The sequence below is a fragment of the Aythya marila genome (genome assembly GCF_965140915.1).
Source record: "Aythya marila genome assembly, chromosome: 4".
NCBI classification, from domain to species: domain Eukaryota; kingdom Metazoa; phylum Chordata; class Aves; order Anseriformes; family Anatidae; genus Aythya; species Aythya marila.
Genome location: NC_139045.1, coordinates 32,882,327 through 32,909,132, shown reverse-complemented (window position 1 = coordinate 32,909,132; position 26,806 = coordinate 32,882,327). Strand labels below are relative to the sequence as shown.

The window sequence follows — 26,806 nt, the reverse complement described above, 5'->3', positions numbered from 1 at the left end:
CTTTATTTTCTGCTGCAGCTTTAGTGTTCATAAGCTTATTCCCAAAGCCAGAGAAATGCAGAAACAGTGAGCTTCCTCAAGCCTACAGTTTCAGCCTGTTTCCACCACTTTGGAAGAAACAATTATGGGGGGGGGGGGTGAAAAAATATTACTAACTGAAATTGACACCACCATCACCACATTTTCAGCTGTTTATCACTGATCTGATTATAAACTTGCCCAAGACAACCCTGGTTTCCTGCTGTGTTACCCAGAGACACCTGAGGACCCCAGAGCTGTTGGACTCCTCAGCTGCTGCCACACGTGCACTGACACTGCAGTCCTTCCTGCTTCCCAATTGCCAGGCCAACAAGATACCCCGCAACCCCAAATTCCAAGCTGCTCACTGCCTCACAGAGGGAACATGGGAGCTGCACAAGTTCCTATGTTTTGATGTCACTGGTGATCTATCAGGTAAGCTGGCACATGTGACTACTTGAGTAACTTAAAAAGTAACCACTTCGTATTGTAAAGATTTAAATAGGGGGAAATCATACATTCTATGTAATATCCTTCCCGTCTTTTTTATTACCCAATAATATTAAGCTTCATCCCATAGCCAAATTCCTCTACATCTTTAAGCAGATGTATGCGTACCTCAAACTTCTATTGCCAACACCAAATTAGTGCATTTCATTATGTATTCCCTCTTGTTCTTTTCATAATGTCTATCCTATGACTTTCATACGGTCTTTACATATTATTTTAATAATTATAAAAGAGAAATAAGAGGAGCTATCAAAGAACCATTAGTGAAGTACCACATATGGTCAGGCTCAGACTTTTTTTTTTTTTTTAATACTCATTAGAAAGTCCTGTTCCAATACAGGAGTACAGGAATGCAGATCACAGAAAGTATGAACAAGTAAACATGAACCTGATCTGTTTGCAAATAATTGGAGGTATAGGGAAAACACTAAGGTCTTCAAATACATTTCCTAATAGAAGAACCTAATAAAAGAATCAGTTTAATTTATATGCATAATCAGGATGTAGAACATGAAAAATTCTATTATCAGTATACTATGACCCTCTTTAATGCATACTTGTGTTTGTTTTCCCCTATTATAATAATTTATTCCCACTTCATTTTGAAAATATTCTTGCAGTGGACTAACAAAAAGCACACTTGCTCTCGGTTCAATTATTTCTTAGAAGTCAGTCACTCATGTCCTAACATCACGTACATTAAAAGGTCAGAAAACATCACCATTTAAGGTTTTTTTAAATTTTAAAAAACAATTTAATTGGTAACAAGAGTTCCAACCACTTATTCTACACCTGCTTAATTTGATCCCTTTGAAAACTAAACAGGCTTGAAATCAAACTCACAGGGTCAGATGCTTTCTCTATCTCTCAAAAAACAAACAAAAAACAATGCTGACAGATAAGTACAGACAAGATGGTTCGAACAGTAGGCTAGCTGCTGTTTGAGGGGGTAATAAAATATTAAATTTCAGGATATTGCCTCCAAAAAAAAATAGTCACATTAAGTAAAGTAACAATCCATTTTAAATAGTTGCCACAAAGAATCAGCAGCTGTTGGTTCAAGGATAACACTGTTTCACAATTCACCAACAGGTTTACTCCAAAACCTACTTTCATCTCAGCTGCAACATATTATATGCAGGATAGTTTGTTCCCATGTAATGTTTGATTCATGGCAAAAAAAAAAAAAAAAAAAAAAAAGCAGGTCTCAGCTTACAGGTTCTTCAGTGGCCATTTCAGTGTACAGCAGCTACCTTGGTGCACAACACGAAGTTCAAATCAGGTATTTACATTGCCACAGAACTTCAGAACAAAACTCTAATGCACAAAGTCTAAATAAATTTAAAACTAGGATCAGATTAGTAAGCGATGATGTATTTAGACAATCTGTTTTATTGATTATGGAGCCACAAGTTTACATAGAAAGCTTTTTTGCTTTTTTTTTTTTTCCACATTTTTCTGACTTCTTTTCCCCCTCAACTGTAATAGTTTTAAAAATAGTCAATACAAACAATGCTGTGTAAACAGTGTTGCATTATAAGCTGCACGGTATACCAAGCTATAAAACATTAATTTCCTCAGATATACTACAGCCATCTTGCTGGAATTATTATTGCAAGACCCCTGTCTCTCATATACTCTTCTATGAGAACAAAAATATCGAATCCTGGCAAACTGCACGTAAATGTAATTCTCTCAAAGTTTACTTTTTGGAATTGTTCAAGATGAAATTTATACTCTTCATGAAATAGACAGATGTTTGGTTTTCTGGGCCATGGAACTGAAATACTTTCTCATATAAAAACAAATCTTATAAATTTCATTTTCAAGAATGTTAGTGTTTTATGTGCAAAATCAGTGTTACCATATGAGTTGGAGTCTCACTTATATTAACCCTACTTCTAGCCAAACTACCTTTTTTCTGCCACCAAAATAATAACCTCTAGATTTCTCTTGTATTCATTCTCAATTGATTCCAGAATCACCAACTCCCCTGAAGCACAGCAGCAATCTTCCAATTATTATTTTTTTCCACATGAAAATTACCTACAGCATTTCCATAATGAAGTTGTTCAGTTTTTTGTTGTTGGTGGTGTTTTTTATGTTTTGTTTTTTGAGAATTATAAGTATAAAGATACAGAAGGTTGAAGAAGTGGTACTCAGGAAGGCATAAAAAAAGACAAAATTTGAAGATATAAAGAAGAAGGAATGATGAAAGAGTGAGTAAATACAATGAAAAAAAATTACAGACTTCCATCACAGTGAGAACAGTATATTGAGAAGAATAAACCTAAAAGCAATGCTGAAGTCTGAAAAGAAGAAGGCAAGACTGCTTTTCTGAAGAGTTATCTTCTGATTGTACCTCTCCCTGGTTTCCTCTTCTACGTACACTGGTACTTACAACCCCTAGCCTCATTCAGCTTTTCCACAAGACTCCTTTGTACAGGCTTGTTTGCTCAGCATGAAGGTTAGAAAAGTATTTGACCCCTTTTCTTCCTGAAATCATTTCTCTTCTCCCAATACAATTCATACACATACGTAGAGCTTAGGGATATGGTTTAGTGGAGGGCTGTTAGCGTTAGGTTGGAGGTTGGACTCGATGACCTTGAGGTCTCTTCCAACCTAGAAAATTCTGTGATTCTGTGATTATCACCTCGGTACAGATGATTCACCCATTTTTGTCAGGATGCACCTTTCTCAAGCACCTTAATATCTTCTACAACTGCCTAACATTGCTCTCAACATTCATTGATTTATTTTTGATTCGGTCAAAGCTACAGAGATTTAAAAAATAAAGCCTGTAAGACACCCAAAAGAAACATCCATCACCACATTGAAGCAAAAACCATTTGCAGAGGCCTATAATCTCTGCTAATACTCAGCAGATATTTTCTTTATAACTGATGTCTTCACATGACCAATTATAACAGCAATGCTAATCACTTCAATCCAGTTTTCATACAAACAACTCGTTTTCTTACCTATCAATATCAATAACTCCTTCCTTGGGAGTACAGCTACGTCACTTATGTTCTCTTCCAGACCTCCCCCAAAAGACCATTCAGGTTATTGCTCTCAAAATAAGAACGGTCTGAAAACAAATGTAAAATAACACGTTTGGCTCTACTTTGCTGCAGCCCAGTTCAAGTGTTTTTGGAACCTTACTTCAGACATAAGACATTTTACTCTTACCTTTTCCTCTTAATTTGCTATTTTTCTGTAGCTTCCCTCTGAAGTTACATAGTTTACCATTGAAAAATGGCATTGGAGCTCCTAACACTGAGTCCAGCCCAAAGAAAGGTATCCTCCTGCCTTAGTTCATAACAGCTTGACATTTGTCTTGAGCTCTGCTGTTCTGTGCTACTGCTGCCATAAGGCACGGGGAAGAAACAAACAACCCAAACTGATGAAAGCCCCATAGAAAGACATCACTTCACAGAATGCACCAATGTGGATTACTAGCAGAGTGTGTTTTCTATAAAGGAAACTTTCATGTTGCTATATGAGATAATCAGAAAGAAGTACAGCAGCAACAAAACGATAAAAGTCTAAATAGGCAAAGGATAAGTCAATTTTTAGATTTTTTTTTTTTTTTTTTTTTTTTTTTTACTTTTTAACTTTTTAAGTAAAAAAAAACAAAGCGGTAAAGTATAAACTATAATCTAGCATCAGATCAATCTTCCCAATGATAGGATATCAGGACCGTCTTTACAGCACATAGCAAAATAATGAAGTAACAGGTATTTTGTGTATTAATTCAAGATGCTGACCACTGTTGAATTTTGTTTTGTTTTCTCCTTCTAGAAAGACAGCACTACCCAACACTGCATTCTTAGTTGTATATCAGAATTACAGATGTGCTGCTACACAGAAAAAAGACTGATGAGCACCATCTCATGGGCACTTCAGGTAACAGATTCTAAACAGGAAAAATGTCTGTGTTAAGTCTCCAATATATCGATCTTAAAAACACATTGAAATTGAATGACAAAAGCATAATCTCAAGCTTTCATGTGCTTTGATGTGAAAATATGGCACAAGCTAAAGATTCCTCTAAGAATCAGTCACCGCAAATACAACTGGGAGGAACCGTATCACATCCACAAAGAACTTTAGAAATATTTAGGACTTAAAATACACACCTATAAGCACAAGCACATACATAAAATTACCCCCATCCTTAACAGTGCTTTTTTTTTTTTTTTTTTTTTTTTTTTTAAATTCCTTAAAAACAGTTATGGACCACATTACTTCAAGTACTTGACATTCAACAACACAGTTCCTCTGTGACCTGAAATTTTACCCAGTAATAGTAATACCTCAGAGGGAACATCCCTATTCACTTGTCCACTAGTTCAGGTTACAGAGATCCTCTCCTCTTGTAGCGCATCACATCTTGATCTTTCTTCCATTAATGGAAAAGTTTAAAACTGCAAACTTGCATTTACTGAATATTATGATCAGTAATATAAAGCATTATAGAGAGAGAACAACAAAAAGTATATAATAAAGGTACTACCACAAAGTAGTGGTGAAATCTCTGGTTTAAGAGCATTAAGAAGTGGAAGACCGGTCACTCCAGACTACCACAGTATTTCTGTCTTAGAAACAAAGGAAAGGTTGGTTTGTACATGTATGTGTGTTTGTTTTTGAGACATCTGTCCAAAGAGAATTAATTCCCAAACAAAAATTTCCTCAGCTCTTGAAAAAAAATATATACTTCTATATGTTGCAAAATGAGCACAATTTCATTTGGCATTTTAAATGCACTTCTTGATAAAGGCAGTATCGATAGTGATGTTCTCTCAATGTGTATAGATAAACATAATTGTATGTAAGCTTATTGTTTTTTATTGCTGGATGCCACTAAGACAAAAAAAGGCAGGGGGATACTATTAAGCATAGTATTTTAAGCATCGCTGCAGAAATGAAGTTAGAGGGACTGTGGATTCTGCTAGCATATACTAAACTGCTCCAGGCAAAGCTTTCCCTATGAAAACTAGATTATTAATTCTAGAGCAACAGGAGTTTTGGAAAGACACGATGCACAGTTACATCTCTCCCTGCCTTGAACACTGGGAAAGCAATTATTTAAAACACTGTGGTGTGCACCTGGAGGAAAAGGCCGCAGCCCTCCAACCAGACACTGCATTGTGTCACTTGCTTACACCACCTTAGCAATCATTCCCCAGCAGCTGAGGGTCAAAACAGATCTAATATTTCAGATGCAGATCAGACTGACTGTGTAATCCTTCTGAGTAAACCCTGCAATGTTTCCTTGGCTTCCTCCCAAAACTCACTCCAGCGATCTCCATGCACCGCTTTCTCAGCACTGAAGCGCAGCCAGCTCCCACTCACAACACATTAGCAAGTCAGTCAGTCTGTATCCTCTGAAATTGATACGAAGGAAGGCACTGTGTTATAAATTCCTGTTACCCTCTTTGTCTTGTCATGTGAATCTCTGTGAAGCTATCAGGATCAAAACTGGTGCCCTTCCCTGACTTTGCTTTGATGGAGACGAGTGTATGAACTCTCAATCAGCTGAAATATTTCTCCTAGTTGTGTTAATAGCCAAGACTATCCACCCACCCATAAAAATCCACCTCAAAAGAAATTACATTTGGTCACCAACCCTGCCTATCAACAGTGGTTTCCTGCCTGGCAGCAAGCGTCTTGGCTTCATCCCAACATCTCACATAAAAGGTTAACACCGGGGCAATGCGTATTTTGTATGGAGCAGAACAATTATCGCACAACAGGCACTTTACAAGATCTTTCTGACCCCATCAGATCTGTAGCACCTCGAATATCACACCACCCAGGCTTCCAGATTTCCCTAACAGAGATGAGAGCACAGTGTTAAGGCCAAACACACAAAACAGAGCTCCACTCAACACATCCAGTCCATTTTAACATCTTCGGTTGGACTTGCAGTAGAGCACTGATTTTTCTTCCCTTTGCGAGCAAAGTTTGTGCATCATTTTTCACAGCGTTCCACATAATCCAAAAAGCTCAACTAAAAATACACTTCCTTTAAAAAGCATGTCACTCTACTAGGCTGAGCCACGCTCCCTCCGTAAGACTCAGTGCTTACTCACGTACAGCATTTCCAAAAACTTAGATCTCCAGAAAAACACCTTATAAGAAATATTTAGCTGTTTTAAAGTCTTTTCCAGTGTTAAACTTAGTATCACTTGAACCTAGCTGACTGCTAGCTTATTGACAACTTTTCCAAGCTGTCCCCCAATTCATTTGGTGAGGTTTTGCTATTTCCACTTGGCACAGTCTAGACTAACTGCATAAAATACTAGCTGGCCTTAAGGCTGATATTACGCAGTAGGTCACCTTCACCTCTTGGCCTCAGAATTTGTACTTGACAATCTTTTGAAGAAAGCTTTTCTCAGAAAATATAAATTTTTAAGTGTTACTCCAAGATCAGCCTTTCCATATTTGAATTTTAGGAAGAATGTTGCTTGAGTTTTAGGAAGAACGTTTCTCTTCTCTCAAATATTTGCACTTACTCTTTTAATATACTTTTTTTTTTTTAATGATTGCATGTAGGACCACAAATAAGTAAGTAATAAGTGTGAGTAAATAATAACATGTACACAGCATAGGTAAAAAGAACAGGAAACCTGGGAATTACTGAGGCAAAAATATCTAGGCTACGAAATAGATGGTAGAGGTACATAGCCATACAGATTTACACTCCAGCAATCTCTAACCAAATTGTGGGCTTTTACTGGCAAGATGAAATTAAATTAAAATATTTAAAGAATTAAGTCCGCAAACATCCTGCATACATTTTTTATCTTAAATTTGTGAAGTTTGAATATAAGTATTTTCAAGCATTAATTGGTATGACTGATGTGCACTAAATACATTACAGATGGCTTTTTTACACTGCACTGCAGGCTTAACTCAGATTGGTCTCTAAATGTAAACATCCCCATTGTGTCTTCCAGATTGAGTTAATAGAAAAACCTAAAGTAAACCTCTCATGTCCTCCTGCTGGCATTACAGGTGAGCACACCACACATTTTGTATTATTGAACACTGCACTTTCAGTAACTGAAAAATGAAGCAAGTAACACAAATACAGGTTTTGGCAAAACCATCACATTATTTCAGCTGCACCAACTGCTAAGTTAAAAACTACAAGTATTTGAGTAAATGAAGGCAGCTTTTTTTCTTGCTGCAAATGCAATCATGTCTTGAGAATCCAATCAGAAGATTAAGTTTATAAAACCAAAGTGTTCTGCAATACCCTTAAGATGGTTGGAAGGTAAGGTCTCTTCTGCCTAGCCAAGTCTCAATTTCCCTTCTGAAATTTAACTGACTTTTTCCTATTTACTGTTTAAGAATGAATTATGCAGTATGAGCAAAGCAGATTAACATTTTATCCACAGTAAGCTCTCTTCAAGGGAATAACTTTCTGAGGAGGCACGAGTGCTTCATGAATGACTACTTTAGCCATATAAGTGTAGCATTTTTTTAAACGCTGAAATCCTTACTTGAATGTATTTATATAGTGAAATTGTAGTGTTCAACTTACTTTCAAAAAATCCATTTGTTTTTTAATACAATGCTGAAACCATTAAAAAGCATTCAGTTACCAAAGACAAATAATATTGGGGAAAAATACAGTAACAATGGATACACGATGAAATGCAAAGTGTTAAAGTAAAAAATCTGCATATATGATTTTCTTAACAATTACTACACATGAATGAAATCTGTTCTTGTAAATTCTTAAGAAGTATGGAAAGGTTGCCTGCTTTCTGTTTATTACCGCACTCTGTCTTGCAAAGCACTGAGCACAGAATACAATTCTTGCTTAAGAAACTGTTTCTATTTCAAGATGAACCTAAAACTTCTTTCATCTTTGTTGTCATTCATCTGATTTATTTTATGTGCAATGCTGTCTTTGACAATACTTCTACCTTAACCCAGCTGGTCAATCATACATCTGGAGTATGAAAGGCTGCTATGATGCAAATATGGACATTATTATTCATAATTTTAAAAGTATGCCAATATAAAAATTTTAACTCTACTTTCCTTCCTTTGTGCAAATTCTGATACAAAAGACAGTACTGGAACTTGTGAAACACGTTTATGTTCAGTACAACCAAATCCTAATGAAATGTTTAAGGAAATGATCAGAAATGAAAGTAAAAATTACAGATAAAAGAAATACAAATTCCATGCATTCGTAAACATATTGAAGTATAATGCTACAGTCAATTAGACTCTGACAAAATATGGTCAGTTAAATTTTGTCACCTTTGTACAAGTCAATTGATGGACAAGCCAAAAAACAAAACAGCTCCTTCAGCATCTAGAATAAAGGCAGCCTATTCCAGGAAAAAAAAAAAAAAAAGTTTGACTGCAACCCTGCAAAAATAATTCTAGGGATGATTCTATTCCAGTGCTTTCAATGTAAAGGGTTTTTGGTTTTGTGTTTTGTTTTGTATAAGGTATGCAAAAGAGAAATCAAAATTCCTTTAAACATAATTGTCAGTCTACTCCATTATTTAAATGCAGTTATCTTGCTAAATGTCACCACTTTTCAAACTCACGAGGTCATATTAAGCAAGGTTTTCTTTTTGTTTTAAACATTTTAAACGTTTTAACATCTTTTAACATTTAAACATTTTAAACATTTCCCATTAAAACAACTAACTAGAATTCAGGGCCTGTTCTTTTTTAAACAGTCCTCGTGCCACCTTGGGATGACTGCTGGCAAATGTTTGAACCTAATTTAGCTGCCTAGCTCTGGAGACCAGGATGACTCTTGGTGCCACTGCAGGAAAGAAAGATGATCACAGCTGTTCTCTCTCCTGTAGGTGGGCACTCGAAGCAGAGAGACAATGCTACAGCAAAGAACACTTGAAGCAGCAATATGGTCCTCTGCTGAGCAGAAAGTACACATGAAACTGGCAGTAACAACGTTCGCTCAGAGAAAACCTACCTATGGCAACCATTACACCACTGCCATAGATAGCTCTGCGCTGACCCAAAGAGGAAAAGAGTGGGTTATGGAAAATAAAGCAGTCTACAGAAGAAAAACAAAAAACTCTCCATGGATAATTCTTCAATTCCTAAAATATTAGATACTCGTTTGCCAAGTGACCATTTTTAATTCAACTGTGCTCATCCTCAGCATTTATTACACTCTTTCAACAGCGTTACATATGGCATTACAGATGGTGCTAAGTGATTCCAGGTAATCAGAAGAATGCTCTCATGAGATAACACTCTAGAAGTGAAAAAAATAGATTTATTTTTCTTATTATGTTCCATTTCTCACTGTGTTTAAACAAAAACTAATTTCAGATTTTCGGATCAGCAATGTGTTTGGAACCCAAAAATATCTGAATGAAGTCATTCAGAAAAAAACACAATGCTTCACAAGACTATCATAAATAAACTGGGATATGCACCCATTTAAGGGAGAATTTTGAAGAGTGTGGTGGGGAGGCAGAAGTAACTTTCTGTGCTCATGCTTCCTGTTACTGCAAAACCTAAAACAGTTTTCATTCACACACTGCGTAAGAATGTTGCAGTTATGAAATCATCCAATTTACATATTTCAACATTTAACATACATTTAGTCCATGAATTGTCATGCTAGCATTAATTCTTTACATCAAATCCACAAATTTTCATAAATTTAAGATCATCATACTATGGGGCAAGAGTTTTTGCTTTTTTTCCCCCCCTCAAATATACAAGGACTAGTCTGGAGAACAGTTAAAGGAGATTTACAAATTTGGAGTAGATAGCACACAAGCTCTTGTTTCTAGCCTCAGATGGCTGCTGGCAGTAGCCATGGCTTATCACCATCTGCAGCGATAGCAGTGACAACAGCTGCACCACAGCAAAGCAAGCCAGACACTTCAAATTATAACACATCTGTTCTTCCTCGGAAATCATCTTTCCCACTTGGAGCCTGCTACGCAAAACCAGGACCTTTATGCATTTGTCTGTGATGCACCCCTGCCTCAGGTAACATATACAAACTCCAAAAGGTTTTAGGTGAAAATAATTCTACATTTCCTACTTCAGATTTGAAAACCTGTCCTTAAAGTTTTCATTTCCATCTTGAGATCTTCCTTTATGTACTGAAGAAGCTTTGCATACTTGCACAGAATTAGCAAATAATCAGAAAAGCAACTCTCACTGCCATTTTTAGGACATTACAAATAGGACCAGCTCAGTGTTTTCATTGTGACTTTTTTAGATTTTCTTTGCACTGAGAAACTATTACTGTTACAGCTCCTGCTACATGTTATTCTTCATGCTTGTTTTCCTGAAATAAGGGAAACATTGTGTATTCATGCAACTACTACTACTTGGATTCAAGCAAGCATCACACTGAAGTTCAGTATAAACTCACTTGAAGTTTTAGGATACCAGCTTCAGAGTCTTCTGTGTAGCTGCTGTGTTGTGCAGACATCAAGATAAACGTAGCCCATTTCCTGCCTTTATAGAGAAGTCACTGACTATACAACCTCTTGGGCATTAAGAACAGCTTTTGTGTTCATTTCCTCTTTCATAACGAAGTATTATATAACATAGTGGTTGACAATTAGGTCTCAACATGTAAAGATGCTACAACTTTCTCATTATTCACTCCAATTAGCAAAAGTCAATGCTGGGGAGAAAAAAATTGTTTCAGAAAAAAAAAAAAAAAAAAAAAAAAAAAAAAAAGCTTTTAGAAAGTCTTTTAAAAGACTTTTTTAGAAAAAAAAAAATACTTTTTTTTTTTTTTTTGTTAGAAAAAAAGTCCTTTAGAAGGGCTTAAGTGTTCACAAACTTCCTGCAGTAAGAACTGCTGTTATGAGACAGGTCCCAACCACATCAACACAAAATCAGCCTCACATTCCACCATCATAGTTCAAGTTGTAGAACAATACCACCCATGCTAAAGCTTTAAAATCTGTAATCTCATTTCAGGTTTGAGTTCATCGCTGATTCAACACTCTCTATACTTTTCCAAAGAGCTTAAATCACAGTTGTAACAGTTTACAAATATCTAAATATACATTCACACATACATATACACACATCCAATTAATTGCATCTCTTGAAAACTAAACACAGTATGAGTGAAAGTTCAACTACTTTAGCTAACAGCAGCGAGCATATTACTAGAACCCTGGAATATATTGATAGATTATCCCATCAACAAACAGTCAGCAAGTCATGCCATACCACAGAGCTCTGACAGTTTGACCCACATCATGCAACCCAGTAGAAGTAAAGATGTTACACGGCTTACATCTGGACCAGTTCACAAGGGAAAGAAAATGGACATCAGCTTTCCAAATGTTGCTGCTTGTTTATTCATCAAGTAGTAAAAAGTTTTAAACTCCAAGGATTTTATAATGTAGTTTCAGTATTTGTTGGCGTTAGATATTATGAACAAATTATACAAAACTGTGAACAGAGAGAGAACTTGTCATTGACTTCTACTGCCATTAGAACCAAGGAGCAATTGTGAAGCATCTCTTGATGAATCCACACAGAAAGCACAGCCCAGGAAGAAGGCATCTTCCATCAGCAGCAATGGTTGCAGGCAGTTGCCTTGGGGAACTTTTAGTTTGTATCACATATGGAGTGCTGTGGAATCCAGAATTATCACTAGTTTCATTTCTACCAATTCCCTGCAGTCATCTACATGAATGCTTCCAAAGCAAACAGCTCCTGAGAAGTAGTAGCATTTTTTTCCAGTCCCTTGCTACTCTATGCATCCCTATAATCTTGTAGAAAAATCTGGACCTCCATTCCTCTTCCTGGAAAACTTAAATTTAACCAAACGTGCCTCATCAGTCACGACTGCCTACTTGGTGCAAGTAGGAATTGATTCAATCTGCAGAAACTTCATCACATCCGATGGATGAAAAGAAAAAGAACACAGCTTGACTCTTAGAGGCCCTGCTACAGGCACAGAATTAGCAAATAAAAATAGCAGTTTGCTCCTTGCTTTTGTAACACCCGTATTTGCTACAGAAATCGTTCAAGCAAAAAACATGGATGTATCCCAAAGAGTATGCTACTACTTCATTGTACAAGAGGTAGTAACTGTATAAATACCTTGCTTGTTCACGGCATCAGAGCACGGAACCATACCACACAGACATCACACAAAACAAAGGACTTGCCTGAAGACAAAACCATGCTCGAGTAATTAATATTCCATTAATATAATGGCCATACATAATTTCATTCCTGTGTTTTTTTGATATCATCATTCAACCAGAGATAATTAACTCCCACGCTGAGCTAACAACTCCTCACAGCAAAGCTATTAACTTTTTTAAAATGAAGCTGTCTTGGCCTTCAGAACTGTTGATCAAGCTTGAGGTTTGGCCATTTAATATGGGAAGCTACATGAACTCACTGCGATTGAGAGACCCTTTACTCTGCTTTGATCCCACTGTTACAGTGATCAATAGCTGTTTCAGGGATCTATATGTGCTTTCAAGCAGTTTTTTCAGCACGAGCAGGGTGGTCACAAGCAACCAAACCCATTTAGAGGTATCCTTGATATACAAAACTCCTAGACACAGCTGAGAAACAATTCTCTAGAGATGTAGTTAGAATTCCAGGAAATGCTGAAACTGACTCTTAGAAGTTGTGAAATTGAGAAACAATTTAAATAAGCATTTAAAGCTACTCATCTCCCTCTACAAATACACCCACCTTGAACAGGAAATTGAAGCATCAAGAAATCGTCTAACACAGTGCTACTGAAGTCGAAAGCACTGCCAACAGAGGCACATCGTAAGCGTATCCCATACCCATCAATATGACGTTCTTTGCTGTGTCTTTGCAGAAGAGGTGTTAGAAACATCCTTGTACAGGTCACTTAAAGCACCGTGGCTATGCACTTTTGACACAAGAACTTGAATCTCTTCCTGCTGACAGGATGCAGAGTAGCTTTCATTTCCTGCACAGGTGAGACTTTACTACACCAGCAAAATTCCCAGAGCACGATAAACATTTCACTTTCAAAGATATCCTCAGAAAGGACACAAGTTCTTACTGCCAGGTCTCAGATGAGTCACGGAGTAATTATCTCCCTCAGAGGCAACACCACCGCCAATCAGCTCATCCACAGGAACTGCTGCTCACTGGTGTCCACAGCTCCCCAGCCCAGTACAGAACCCAGTAAATGCTCGGGACTCACTTCTGTGACCCAGGATGAAAGCAGCTGATGCCAGGCCACAAAAGAGCGGCAGAAAGCACAGAAAGGACAAAGCAGTGTCTTGTTGCAAGGTTAAACTGCAGATTATCAAGTATGGCACAATGTTGGCACCCTACTCTGGATGAACAAGTGGGCAAGAAAACAAGCCAGTAATTTCCTCATGGGCTTTCACTGTTTGCATAAAGATGGGAAGCTGCTGGGACAATTTCTGTGCCTGAGCAAGCGCTGTCTGAGAAGCCCTTTCACAGCACTTGACTGTTGAGATTGCTACCTCCTTGCAGTTGAGCTTAAAGCAAGGAAATCTGAAGTGCTGAGAACAGCACAGCTTCCGAAGATGACATTCTGAAGTAGAGTACAAAGCATACAATGCAAATCAAAATACCATTCCCAGCACCTCAGTACTCTCATTCTGTAACATCAGCAATGTATTAAACATAAATAGCTTCCATCTCACGTTAGCTACCTTGAAACGTGTTCTTGAAACACAGTCACAGTTGCTCAGTTTCAAACTCCGCATCAGATACCCAAAAGTCAGGTATTATAACACTTAAGTTATACACTGGAACCAAATCATAGACTTGAACTAAGACACTACTTGAAGAACAAAAAAAAAAAAAAGCTTTCAAGTTTTTTTCAGCCAAGTTCACAACCACAACTACAGACGAATCACATGCTTACTTTCAACAAAAACATTAGCAGGAGACAGATGCTGACTGCACTGATAGTTTCCACTTGTTTATTTAACAGTCATGCACCATTACCAATATTAGTCACTTGATTCCTATTCTCCCCGCCCCCAATTGCATTGTTTTAAGGCTTATCAACAATTCTATGTCATTGACTTGTGTTCTTTTTGAGATTACATCTATGATTCTGCACAAGGAACTTTGTGTGTGTGTGTGTGTGTGTGTGTGTGTGTGTGTGTTTGTGGGTGGGGTTTTTTTGGTTTTGACTGTGTGTTTGTTTTTTAAACCACTGCTTGCTTCTTAGGGTCCTCCTAAATCTATAATCCTATAAAACACAGTTGTTCTTACAAACACAGCTTTAATCTTAGCAAGTGCATTCTGCTTAACTTAAAGACTTCTCTAATAACAGATGACTAAAGTTTAGAAGTTACAGCAACGGAGCTCACCTTCTACCAAACAGCTCACCTCCAACCCCATACCAATCGTATCTGGGAAAGCAACCAGCGCAATTCCCACCCAAACCTGCACACTGCCTGACAAATAAACCAATTAGTGAGAGGTTTATCAAGCAAACATTCATTATCCTGGACCCTATAATTACATATTTCTCAATCAGCTGCGAAATACTATTGGTTCTCTTGCTGCTCCTCTGTAAGTGAAAGGGCTCTCAAGCTGCAGCAATCATCTTACCTGCTGCTTACTGCTGCTTCCCTACCTTTCCAGCATTCCCAGAAGAGAGAATAATTAAGTTAAAGGTCATTCTGTGCATTGTTACAGTTACTGTTCTACAGGCCTAAGTCCAGTATAAAACCAGAAAGTCAGAAGGTCTAAGTGAGGCAAATAGAACAGACTTGATTTAATCCATTTCTCTTGATTTCCATCCATCCCACAGAGAACAAGTGCTGATTGCACAGAGGAGAAATGGGGGGACAAAACACATTCCCATGGAGCAGATGAGTCCTAAGTCATGACTCTGGTTTTGATTTTCAATTGCAAAGGAAAGCTAACCCAGTAGCTCTTGAAGTGTTGTTTTCTGCAGTTGCATCAACAGAAAAGAAAAGATTTTTGCCTAAGCAACTCACTTCCAGCTTAACAGTCATGCCAAAAATAATCAGAGTGATCTGAATTTTCTGTATAACGCACATGAAATTTTCCAGCTAAATGTATGTAACAAGAACACCGCCAGAACCACTCATATGCAGGCTGTTACAAAGAGACTTGCAGTTTAAGCATGCAGAGCACTTTACAGAAGGCAACAGAGCACATCCTATTCCCACTAGCTATTCTCATTTAAGTATCATCTCAAGGCAGCTATTAATGAGAAAATCATGCCTGGGACGTAGCTGTTCCCAGCCCTCCAGTCAGCGCTAGAGGAATACAGTGCAACAGAAGGCATTACGTTTTCTGCAAATTAGTTTCTATTTAGAAACTATTGATGCCTACTTGTAAAGCCTTGGAATCTAAAGCACCATAGAAATGCAAGCTCTTCATAAGTTACATTGACCTTCCAGAGTCAGCACAAGGACTGCTGCATCTACGGAAAAGGTACAATTGCAACTGCTCATGCAGCATTGTTATTAATTTGATTACAGCAGTTGTGCAAGGATGGATCTCGATTGCTATCTCCTCTAAATATGGAGCACTGAATACTGGAAACTGCAGTCTCCACTGACCACACATGGTATTAAAAAAGCAGGTGGCAATAGTATCCTGTTTTAGGCAAATTAGAGCCATCAGATTCCTGGCAGATGGCCAGAGCTCCCAGATGGACATAGTCTGAAGGTTCCCCCAAAAGGAAAAAAAAATAAATAAGTAAATAAAAGAGAAAATAAAAGAAAAAAGATGACCAAACTAGCTTTTGAACATGCTTTAGCATGACACCAAGTCTAACAGAAAAATCCAGAATTGTATAAAGCAAAAGCGTAACCTAAATTAATACGTTACTAATTAGGTCAAGCTAATACCAAAAACCCATCATGAAAATGTTATGAAGAGGCCAGCAAAGGCCTCTAGGGGCTGGAGAAGAGGTTTGAATGGCAGAAAGTTAGCTAAGTGTAATTAGTGATTATGAACAAGAACTTTCTTCCAGATTGACCCACTTAAAATAAATAGGAGTTCTTTAAAAAGATATGCATAAATTTAACACACGCAAGACTGAATTTGACAGAAAAGATATTTTAGCATTTTATACACAGAAGCGCTGAAGGTGGCAAAAAGCTATTTCACATCTAATGACTAAACCGTAGAGCTTATTTAATCTGTGCAATGAATTAAAACTACTTCAAGGCTCACAGAGAACTTCATGACTCTGTGAAGACAGAAGTTACAAGTACTTGAAGTTACTAAGTTGTCTAGTAAAAAAAAAAAAAAAAAGTCAGCACACCATGTCAAGCAGGACACCGTTCAGAATGACCGCAGTTTCCCCAATAGGTGGTAAAACAGATATAGACAGTGACTGAAACCACAGAGAATGCTGATGAAAGATAAAAACAAGCAATCTGAATGCAAAAACACACATGCTGATTTTCAGAAAACTGGATTCTCAGGAAGCTTTGGCATCTGAACACACATTTGACTAACCCAAAGCCACTCAGTACCTAACACCTCACCAAACCAGCGAAGCCTTAAAGAAGAATTGAACTACTTCCTCATCCCTGATTTTCTTCAGCCCACAACATTAGTCCAGAACAGCCACCTCATAAAACTACTCCTTACCCACGCTCCTTTTGAACCTGCACGTTTGGTTTGTTCCTCCAATCTCTTTCAACGAACATGAATAATTACCTCTTTTTATCTCTCTCTGCATTGTCCAACCTTTGTACCAACCTTGACATGCCATCCACCTATTTCCCTGATGCTTTTGACTAATTTCATTCTATTCCCTAATCCGCAAATGCTGTTCCTGAGCCAGTCCATATGGCCCCTACTTTGCCGTGCTATCTGCACTACTAGGTCACACAAGGGTCCACCCACCCTAGCTTCTCTGACAGAGGTGATACAAAACACTATTTAGGGAGAGAAAAGTAACCACAACAAATAACCAGCTTTCTCTTCTTTGTTAAAAGATATCAGCTAGAGAAAACTGCCACTGAACTGACGCATCCCCCCTGAAGACAAATTTGAAAGTATGCTATGAACTCATTTTTAACAGGCTTACTTGTGAAACAGACCGATAATTAAAAACTGTCCTCATCAAATATTGCATTATTATGGCGTGATATATGTAAACAACTGGTTCTGCTTTGCCTTTTTAGCTTTATCTTAGGTTTGTACAGAGCCTATTGATGATAGCACAGGATGCTATGTGCTTATGCACAAGCCCGTGCAAGTAGTGCACAGGCTTTCACAGACGTGAAATTTCAGGTTGGTCACGAGAAGCGATAAGAATTAGCCAGTTGGAGGAAAAAAAAGAAAAACATTTTCCTACCTGGACTTTTGTGCTCAATATTTTGACCTCCTACAGGGTGTTTTAAACTGCAATCACAGAGTTGATACCACAGCCAAAGTACAAATCAGCTCTTCTTCAGAGTTCAGACGTAGGTTTTTTTTTTTCTAAACTCCATAGTTTCAGCATGGAGCTATAGCATATCCAGACTGCCATTACCATCTCACTCACTACATTCCATGCATTTCTTGACTGACCACAAAAGTTCCCTAAATTCCTACCCTCATCATGCAGGGTGATTTTTCCACCAACTACAAAGTGATTTCCAAGTTGCATCAACACCTAACACACACACACAAAAGAACTGACATCACATCAGTACTAAGTATACACATAACTACTCAGAATGTATTTTAATAAAATGGAAGTCTGTAATCCTTACTCTAAGTGAAGGACAAGTGACTCCCATTGCTTAACAATCTTGAGCTAGGTAAAGCCTGGTGAAAGACATCCCTTGGCCTTATTTACTCGGGTAAAGTAACCAAAATTATCCTTTTATTATTGGATCCCCAAATTAGGTGTGTTCAAAAGCATGAAGATGACCTGGAATTAAGTAATCTAAATTCATTCACCAAACTGGGCACTAGCCTCCCATTGTGAAAGGGAAGTAAGTTTGCACTTGATGAACTTTGTAAACAGCACTTTGAGACAGATTTGGAAACTAATTACAGATCTTTGGTGGAATTCCACAGATGTATCAAAAAAACAAAATCACGTAAAACTACACGTGACTAGTGAGACAGCTGACTGTCCATTTTATTATTATTATTTTTTTAACCTACAAGCTTGACCTAGCTAAATCCACTGACTTACCTTATCATCTATACTGTAAATGGACAGAAGTGACTGAACTAGGATAACTGTAGCCAGAGGTGCACTCCCTGGGAAGCCAAGGAACACTGCATGTATTAAGAAATGCACAATATTTAGTGCTGCTCTAGGAACTCTGGTTACTCTTGCTTGTCATCAATGTGGCTAAGTTTAGAGAGCAAATAAACCCTAACACTTATTAAAATACATGCCAAGGTAGGCAAAACAACAGGCTGTTATGGAAACATTCGTGACACATTTTTGACTACTGTAATACATTTAGTTCTATCAGCATTAGCTTTGGGGATTTTCTACAGGAGAAATACATGCAAAAAGACTCTTGCTGACCAAAGATTAATAAAGGAAATTTTTAGTTCATAAAATCCGTTATGTTAAGTGTTTCAGAAGCATTTGTATCAGATTAGAAACCTGCTGTGTCAGCATGTGATACCATTAGCTTTCAGGTAAACAGACACTATAGTGCAGAAAACAGCAATGGAGAAATGACAAAGAACAGCAGAATGCACATCAGCAGAAGGCAAATAAGAGCTAGCCCCCACATCCATCTCATTTGTTCTCTAAAGCAAGCCAACTGGGCTGCAGAAGAAAATACCTTTAAAAAGAAAAATTGAAAGTAACCAGCAAGAATTTTAAAAACCTTCAAGGTAAATTTTGTTTGTGGTTTTAGTGACATCTGGCAGAATGAGAGAGGTGACAAAATGAAGTTTATGAAGTAATTTTAGTCTTTGCTCCACAGATTCAGTTAGTTTGAAATCACCTTTGGAGGAGGAAAAAAAATCTCATTTGTACATGCTCACTGGGAGAAACTTGGTGACGACCTCGTAACACGTGAATGTAATCAGAAGCAGCAGCACGTGCTCCTCACTGAGAAGAGGGACAAAGCAGTAAAAGCAACAACCTTTGCAACACAGACTGAGGAGGAAGAAAAACAAAAAACAACCAAATCTGTATTATAGGTAACAAAACAATTAAAAGCACTAGAGCTTATTTAAGAAAAATGCTTAGTCCAAGGTATGGCATTTCCTTAAAGAGCAGAAAGCCTGGAATAGCTGATGACCCTAGACACTAGGCAGCTTGAGACCTGAGCAAATTCTTGCATGAACTCCCCAAACTGAATTGCACCAACACCCCAGAGAAAGACAACAGCCATACAGTCATCTGCTTGAAGCAAAGCAGAATTTTGCCAGAATATCTGTTTCCTCCTGCAAGCTCAGTACAGTTAACCCCTGTGCACACAGCATTCCTTACGAACAGAACACTTGTCAGTCAGTCTTTTACCTACTGAAAGACAAGCATATGCGGTGACCTAAGTTTTATATATAACTAGAAACTTGCAATAACTTGGAAACAACATAACAGCAACACATGACGCAAGACAAGCCTGCTGAGAATGGAGCCGACCAGAAGCTCCATCCAGAATTTTGACCTGGGAAAGATTCTGAAGGGCCTCCTATATTTCGAGCACAGGTTGTATAGCCTGGAGAACAGACTTAGAAAAGAGTTTTTGGAACTTGAAAACCTCAGATCCTAAAAGCCTTCACTGATACCGGCACCCCAGAACATTAAGTAAATAATTATTATCATAAAGTTTTACCAATTGCTGAATTATTTCTACTATTCTTTCTGAAAATTTCTTCAATAGAAGGAGGGGTCAACTTCTCTTTCTGTTTTACTATAAAAAACACAGAGTTATTTTAAGTTTGTAATAGATCTCTGTGTAAATAATTCTTTTTTCATTCTATCATCTTCTCCTTACAGGAGCCCTTTTATTTTTAAAAGCTAAGGAGGAACAAAATAAAAAAAATAAGAATCATGGTCAATTAAAAACATAACGCAAAAGGAACAAGCAATATATGCCCATAGTTTAGCCTAGTGTCTATCAGATAGATAGATAAATGCTTGAACAAGAATGCATTCCCAAACTATGTCATAGAAAAATAAGCTTCCTTAAGCTCAGCATTTTTCCTCCTCAGTTTGAAGAAATGCTGAAATACACAAAGCCATATCTAAGGTGAACTGGAAAACTAGGTTCTCAGAGAACACTGACCAAAACAGAGCTAGTAAGTTTCAAGAGTTACATGTCCAAAGACAATAAAATGACGCTACTATTTTTTTGATGCATGGCAGACATAAGCTCACGAAGCACTCTGTTATACTGCTGGACAGATAAAGCGTTATAGTTGGCTCTCAGCTCCAAGATCCAACACTGCTGGACTGAACAAGTTATTTGCTCAAGTAATTGGGACAACAGGAGCTTACATTTCTTTAACAGGCAGCAAGTCAATCATTGTGCACTTCTAATTCTTGACCTTTTGGGTCTTCTACATATAAAACATGACAATTCTGTAAATCCTTCAGATGACGAACATCAAAGCAGCAGCACCTTGAGTTTGTCTGGATTCTCCATCAAACATGAAAGAATTCACCGTAGCTGCATGTGCTCAGCAAACTTGAAGAACAGAACCAAGAGCAGCATGTTTGTTCAAGTAGTTAAAAAAAATAGGTCAGCTAACCTTATTGTGAAAAAGAAACTCTTCGTAGCAAAACCACCCTGTAAGGTAAGAAGCAAGGATGCAGTCACACCTTTCTACTGAGATTTGCCCAGCCCTTCCTTCAGTCTGGTCTGAAGACATCTCGCTTTAGCGATCAAAAAATCCCCCAAATACTGTATATCACCTCCTTTCAAAGTACAAGAAGAAAGCTAGCTGCTAACACCGCTGAGCTAGTGCAGTTATGAGTCACTGAACTGAATGAAACTCAATAGCAGGGGATATTTTGGGCTTAACCTCATTACCAATGGCAGAACACAGCATGATTTTTGTACCCCCCTGAACCTGCATACGCAAGAGTAAATTCACTTGAAAAGCCACAGGGAAACAGGTTTTCATTAAAGCCATCACCAAGAATCACTGCTTCACAGAAGAAATGGCTCGCTTGTGCATATGCACACCAAAAAGTACACCTCTGCCAACCAACGCCCCACACGCCTCGGTTTCTGATCAGTGTGATTTTGGAGGTATTAACTGACAAAACAAAGAAGTCGCAGCTAACAACTGAACAGAGGCACAACCCAATGCCAGACAGATAAGTACTGCTTTGCAGGGAGGCGCTGATGTTTCAGATTTTCATCTTCTATGCTACACTCATAACCAAGAAAGCCAAAAAAATCAGATTAAAAGTTTTTTCTTAAATAAATAAATAAAGAACTCCAGAAAATAAATTCTTTCCTGTAACAAAATCTGTTACAAAAAATTGTTGGCTGGTTTGATTTTTTGGCATTCCAGTTACAATGAAACCACAAAATACCGAGATATCCTCTCCCTCCAAATAAGTCACCAGCAGTTAATCTGTTTACCCGAGACTCAGAAAAACCAAGGGACCTACTTTTTCTGATACTACCCCAAAAAAATTGTATTGCATTGTTATATAATGCAGGTAAAGCACCCTTACTGCCAAATTATTAGTTGCTTTATGATAGGTATCAAATGAGTGGTTTTGCTCTAACAATAAAAAGTGGTGCAGAGGCTTGAACTTTAGCCTCCCAAATCACAGGCAGGTGTGCTGGAATGGCTGGAGAATCTTCTCAGACAGAGGTCAGGCATGTTGTACCACTTGGACATCAAGTGAAAAAGACTTCATCTCAAGAATCTCTAGGGCCGGAAAGTCTCCCTAGCTTCTAAACGGGATAAGAAGACCCAGAAGAATGAAGCCTGCATGTCAAATTCTCCAGTCCTCTTAAATCTAAAATCAAGGATTCTCTAAATTTTAGTTTCTCTCTTGTCCAAAACAGATTAGAAAAAGAATCCCAAAATGAACAAGCTTTTAAATTTACCATCTTGCTGAACCTCTTCCCACTGCTGCAAAAAGTACACTTCCAGTATACCCTCTCAAAAGAGCATGCTAGAAAAAGTAAAATTGAACACGCTCATGAAAGAGTTCCCCCCGCCCCTACATGTGCCCTAAATCATAAACTATTTGCCAGAATTTCCTTTTGAACCTCTCGTTCACATATCTGAGCGCTGGGTTTTGTTAGAAACAATTGTCAAGTGCACTCTAAGCAACTTCAATCACCTGCTCCTATGCGAGGCATCCACGTCTACCCTCCTTCATATTTGTTAGTACTACAATTCCACTGTGTTTCGACTTTCAGCCAAACAAATTACAGGATTATACTTTGTTACTGTGTAAATATTTTTTTTAAAACATACTTATCATAAACCAAGAAGATAACGTTAAAAAACAGAGAATGTCGTACATGTAAGTATTAAATGACCACTAAAACCTACATGTAAGTTACAGAACACTACTAAAAAAAGTATTCTTTAAAAAAGTAACAGAAAATCCAACTGCATTTAAAAAACAACGTGCCTTTTGTATCAACTTTCCTTCTACCACACTTCGCACTATTACATGGTCTCACTTCCTGGTTCGTCAGAAGCCATGCTGTTTTAAAGTCAAAGGTGCTCACTAAAAACGAGGAGGAGGAACAATGATCATTTTTAAGAGATTTTTTGAGACTTCTGATAACAGCAAAGTGCCTTTGTAAACATAAAGACGATTTCTCCTAGTGTTTGGTGTCCTTCAGTAAGCAATCTTTAACAAGTAGCCGAATAGTTTTAAATGCAGCCCAAGGACTTTAACAGCATATATTACGTTTGTAGCTTAGACATAAGTAGGTAGTACCCTCAATTTTTAGTGAGATCTGAAGTATGAAAGACATTTCTACTGTATTAAAAAATAGTATCAAACTATTTAAGTCATTAAAAAAGAGGGCACTGAAATCAAGCCCTACTCTTCCCAATAAACAAAGTCAGTAAAGCACGTAAACGAATTTCTTCCTGCCCCACTTCCCTGTGGGCAGAACATCCAAGTTCAAAGCAAACAGAAAGCAAAAAGGGGCATCAACGTTTTCATGGGAAAAGTTGTTTTGGCTGAACACAACAACATGTGTTCTGATGACAGCTTGAGTTACTACATCAACATTTAACTTGCTTGTTGAGTATACCTGTTGAATGTTTAAACATCACAATACACTTACCAGCTCTAGCTAGAGCAACAATTTCTCTGAGGCAAATTAAGCCCGATGTTAAAGTTACTTCAAGTTTAAATGGGGATATAGAGGCTCGTATGCTGTTTCTTCAGTTTTTGTAATTCTTAAGTGAGAAGAACCCAGCTGAAATGTAGTAAGGTGAAAGCATAAGCACGCAGATGTATATTTAAAGACAGAAAAATCACGTCAAAAGAGCAAGGGATTCTTCTGCATGTGTATTTCTGCCACGGTTGAAACAGCAGGCGACTCACCAGATTAAACGTCGTTTCGAGTATGTCCCTGTTGGACACCTCGCCGACTTCCACCAGCCCCGTCAGCACGGCGAATTTCATCCGGATGCCTCGGATGGGGACTCCTGGGTTGAGCGGCTGCAGCACACTTCCCCCTTCAGCGCCGTTTCCTTCTCTCCCCGCTCCTCCTCCTCCACCATCACCTGTTGGCCGCACAACTTGCTTCTCTCCGCTCGCCATGGCTCCTGAGGCGGCTCCAGACGCCGGCGGGGGCTCGGCGAGGAAGGCAGGAGGGACGGGGACCCCTGCGGGGGCTGCGGGGCAGGTGGCGCCTCACAGGAGGCTGCCCCTCACAGGAGGCGCCTGCGGGCGGCCGGCCCTGCGGGACGAGCCGAGTTATTCCCCACCACTCACTCTCTCCCCGCGCCGTGACAGCCGCCGAGGAGGGCTGTCCCCCTGCCTTTTGATTTTATTTTATTTAATATTTTATTTAACATTTTATTTAACATTTTATTTCCCTACGCGCACCCCCCCCCCCCCCCCCTCCACACCCGCCCTCTCCCCTCAGCCGCCGCCCGGGGCAGGTGCAGCCGCCCCCCGCCCGCACTCACCCAGCTGGGGCTGCCCCGGCGCCCTGCTCCGGCTCCGCAGAGAAGCGCCTGAGCCTCCCCCGGGCGGCACCAGCAGCGGCGGCTGAGCTCGGGCTGCCAGCGGCCAGCCCTCGCCGCCGGCTCCTCGCCGCTCGCCGCCTCACCTCAGCCGCTCCCGCTCAGCGCCGCGGCTTCCTGCCGCCCCGCGCCGCCATGACAGCGCGCGGCCCCCGCAGCGCTGCCGGCCCACGGGGCCCTGCGCCTGCGCGGCCGGGTGCGGGCGGGGCGACACCGCTGGGGCGTGTGTGTGGGGGGGCGGGTGCGCGGCTCGCTCGGGGGCGCGCACAGGTGCGGGCAGGTGAGCGGCGGGAGCGCGCGCGGCGGCCGTTAGGCGGGAGGGTGGGCTGAGGGGGGAGCCCCGCGCTGAGGGGGGGGTTCTGTCAGCAGGCAGCTGGGAGGATGGCCCCGTAAATAAAGGTGTTTCTGTGAGAGGCAGCACGGTGTGTGGCGGAAAGTTACTGCCAGGGGCTGCTGCAAACTGCGCCTTCAGGTGGCCCTGAGCTCAGCACGGCAACGGGACTGCTGGTCTGAGCGGGGCCACGGCTGCTGTTTCGTCATTCCCACCGAAATTACATTCAGTTATGTGTTACAGCGTTGGGATTACGGTTTCTTAATAATTAATAACACGAGTCTGTGGTTCTGTAGTGACCTGAGAGTTAGCCACCTGTCTTTTCCCAGTGCTGGTTTTTATAGTCATGTTTTTGCGGCAGAAAGAAGATTTGCTTCTCGCAGTAATTCTGTTAGCTCACAGGCTGTCCCTCTGATCTGCTTCAGGGATAATTCTGCTGTCCATTCCTCTGATATTGGAGCATCTTTTGTATAAAACTGAACAGTTTATACAGTCTTAAGTGGACTTTGTGGAATAACTATCGGCTCCTTTTTGAGTTAGTCCTGAGATGGTTGTCTTAAAGCGTTTGTATGCATTTTTTTGCTTGAGCAGCTTAAAAGGTCTTTTTGTTTTCTTCAGATACTCACTGTGTTGTATACAAAAATTGTCATTCTTCTACGTAAAGAGTAAAGTGTTGTAGGTGAACCTGGATTCACTTCATCTGACCTAGAAATAGCAATAAAATTAAAGCAAAATATTTTAGTAGAGAAAACAACAACGACAACAACAGCAAAACTTGGCAGCACACTAAAGTACAGTACATTTCCTTTTTTTTTTCTTTGATTCTTCTAAGGAAAAAAAAATTCATTCAACTGTGTTAGTATTCTTATGCTTTTTATGTTAATTTGTTATTTCACATGCGTAACAATACAAGTATGATAATACACCTGTATACACTTGTAATTAACTTTGGTTGCCAAGAAGTTGCTTTATTACTCTTATTCAAGCATTGCCAGTCCCAATACTTAGGTGGAATAAAGACATACACAGCCCACAGTGATTATAGAAAACAGTAGTACTAACCTAAGCTAGTAGTCACTGATAATGTCACTCATCATATCGGATTTAAGCAACAACGGTCCCCATGTAAGGTGTTAGAAAAGTCTTACTCTAAAGTAATCTTGCAAATGCTTATTTCTAATTTTGTTTTGCTGATAAAACAAACACTGCTAGCCTATGAAAATTGCCAGATACTCCTCTTCTAATTAGCATTATGTCTCTGTTAACTACTGCTTTCATTTGAAAAATACCAAGGGGAGATATATATATATATATATTCAGCTCTTTTGATAAAAGTTTTTCTTTTTTTTCATGTGTTTGTTCATTTCTAATATGGATATGAATATTTTGGAGAAAAATCTGTGTCTTTGTGTGATTTTAATGTGATTCTTACAAAAATAATTGTAATTACTTAATTATACTTAATAAATTATTTTGGTTTTATGTGACATACTTGGTATAATGTGTGCTTCTCAAAGTCTGTTACACTGCAACATCTTTAAGCAAGTTGCAGTTTGCACACTTCCAAGTCCTAGTGTGCTATAATCCAGTACCGGTGGTACAACATTTGGCTTTCAGTTGTGCTGACTGTAAGAATGTGTGGTATTCCTCCATGTGCCCAGCCACACTTTCTGATCAAGCCCATCTGTGTAAAGGTGGTATCTGGGCAAATATGGCAGAGACAGAATAGGAAGGAAAGCAAATGTCCAGCTATTTTAGAAGTCAAAATGCTGATAAGCAAAACACTTTAATTTGTGAAGATTTCAAAGCCATTTCTATAAA

The 26,806-nt window shown here is 39.0% G+C and overlaps 1 protein-coding gene across 4 annotated transcripts in view; it reads right to left on the bottom strand.

The window, feature by feature from the left end:
* The window catches only part of LRBA (LPS responsive beige-like anchor protein), a 390,603-nt gene extending 365,809 nt beyond the window's left edge, over positions 1 to 24,794 (bottom strand). For all 4 annotated transcript variants that reach the window (XM_082758982.1, XM_082758979.1, XM_082758981.1 and 1 more), the window contains exons 1-2: positions 24,598 to 24,794; positions 24,008 to 24,365 (exon numbers count right to left, since the gene is read on the bottom strand). In XM_082758982.1, coding sequence (XP_082615108.1) covers positions 24,008 to 24,226 — 219 coding nt within the window. In that variant the 5' untranslated portion in view covers positions 24,227 to 24,365; positions 24,598 to 24,794. The remainder of the gene's footprint in view (positions 1 to 24,007; positions 24,366 to 24,597) is intronic.
* Positions 24,795 to 26,806: the final 2,012 nt, after the last annotated feature.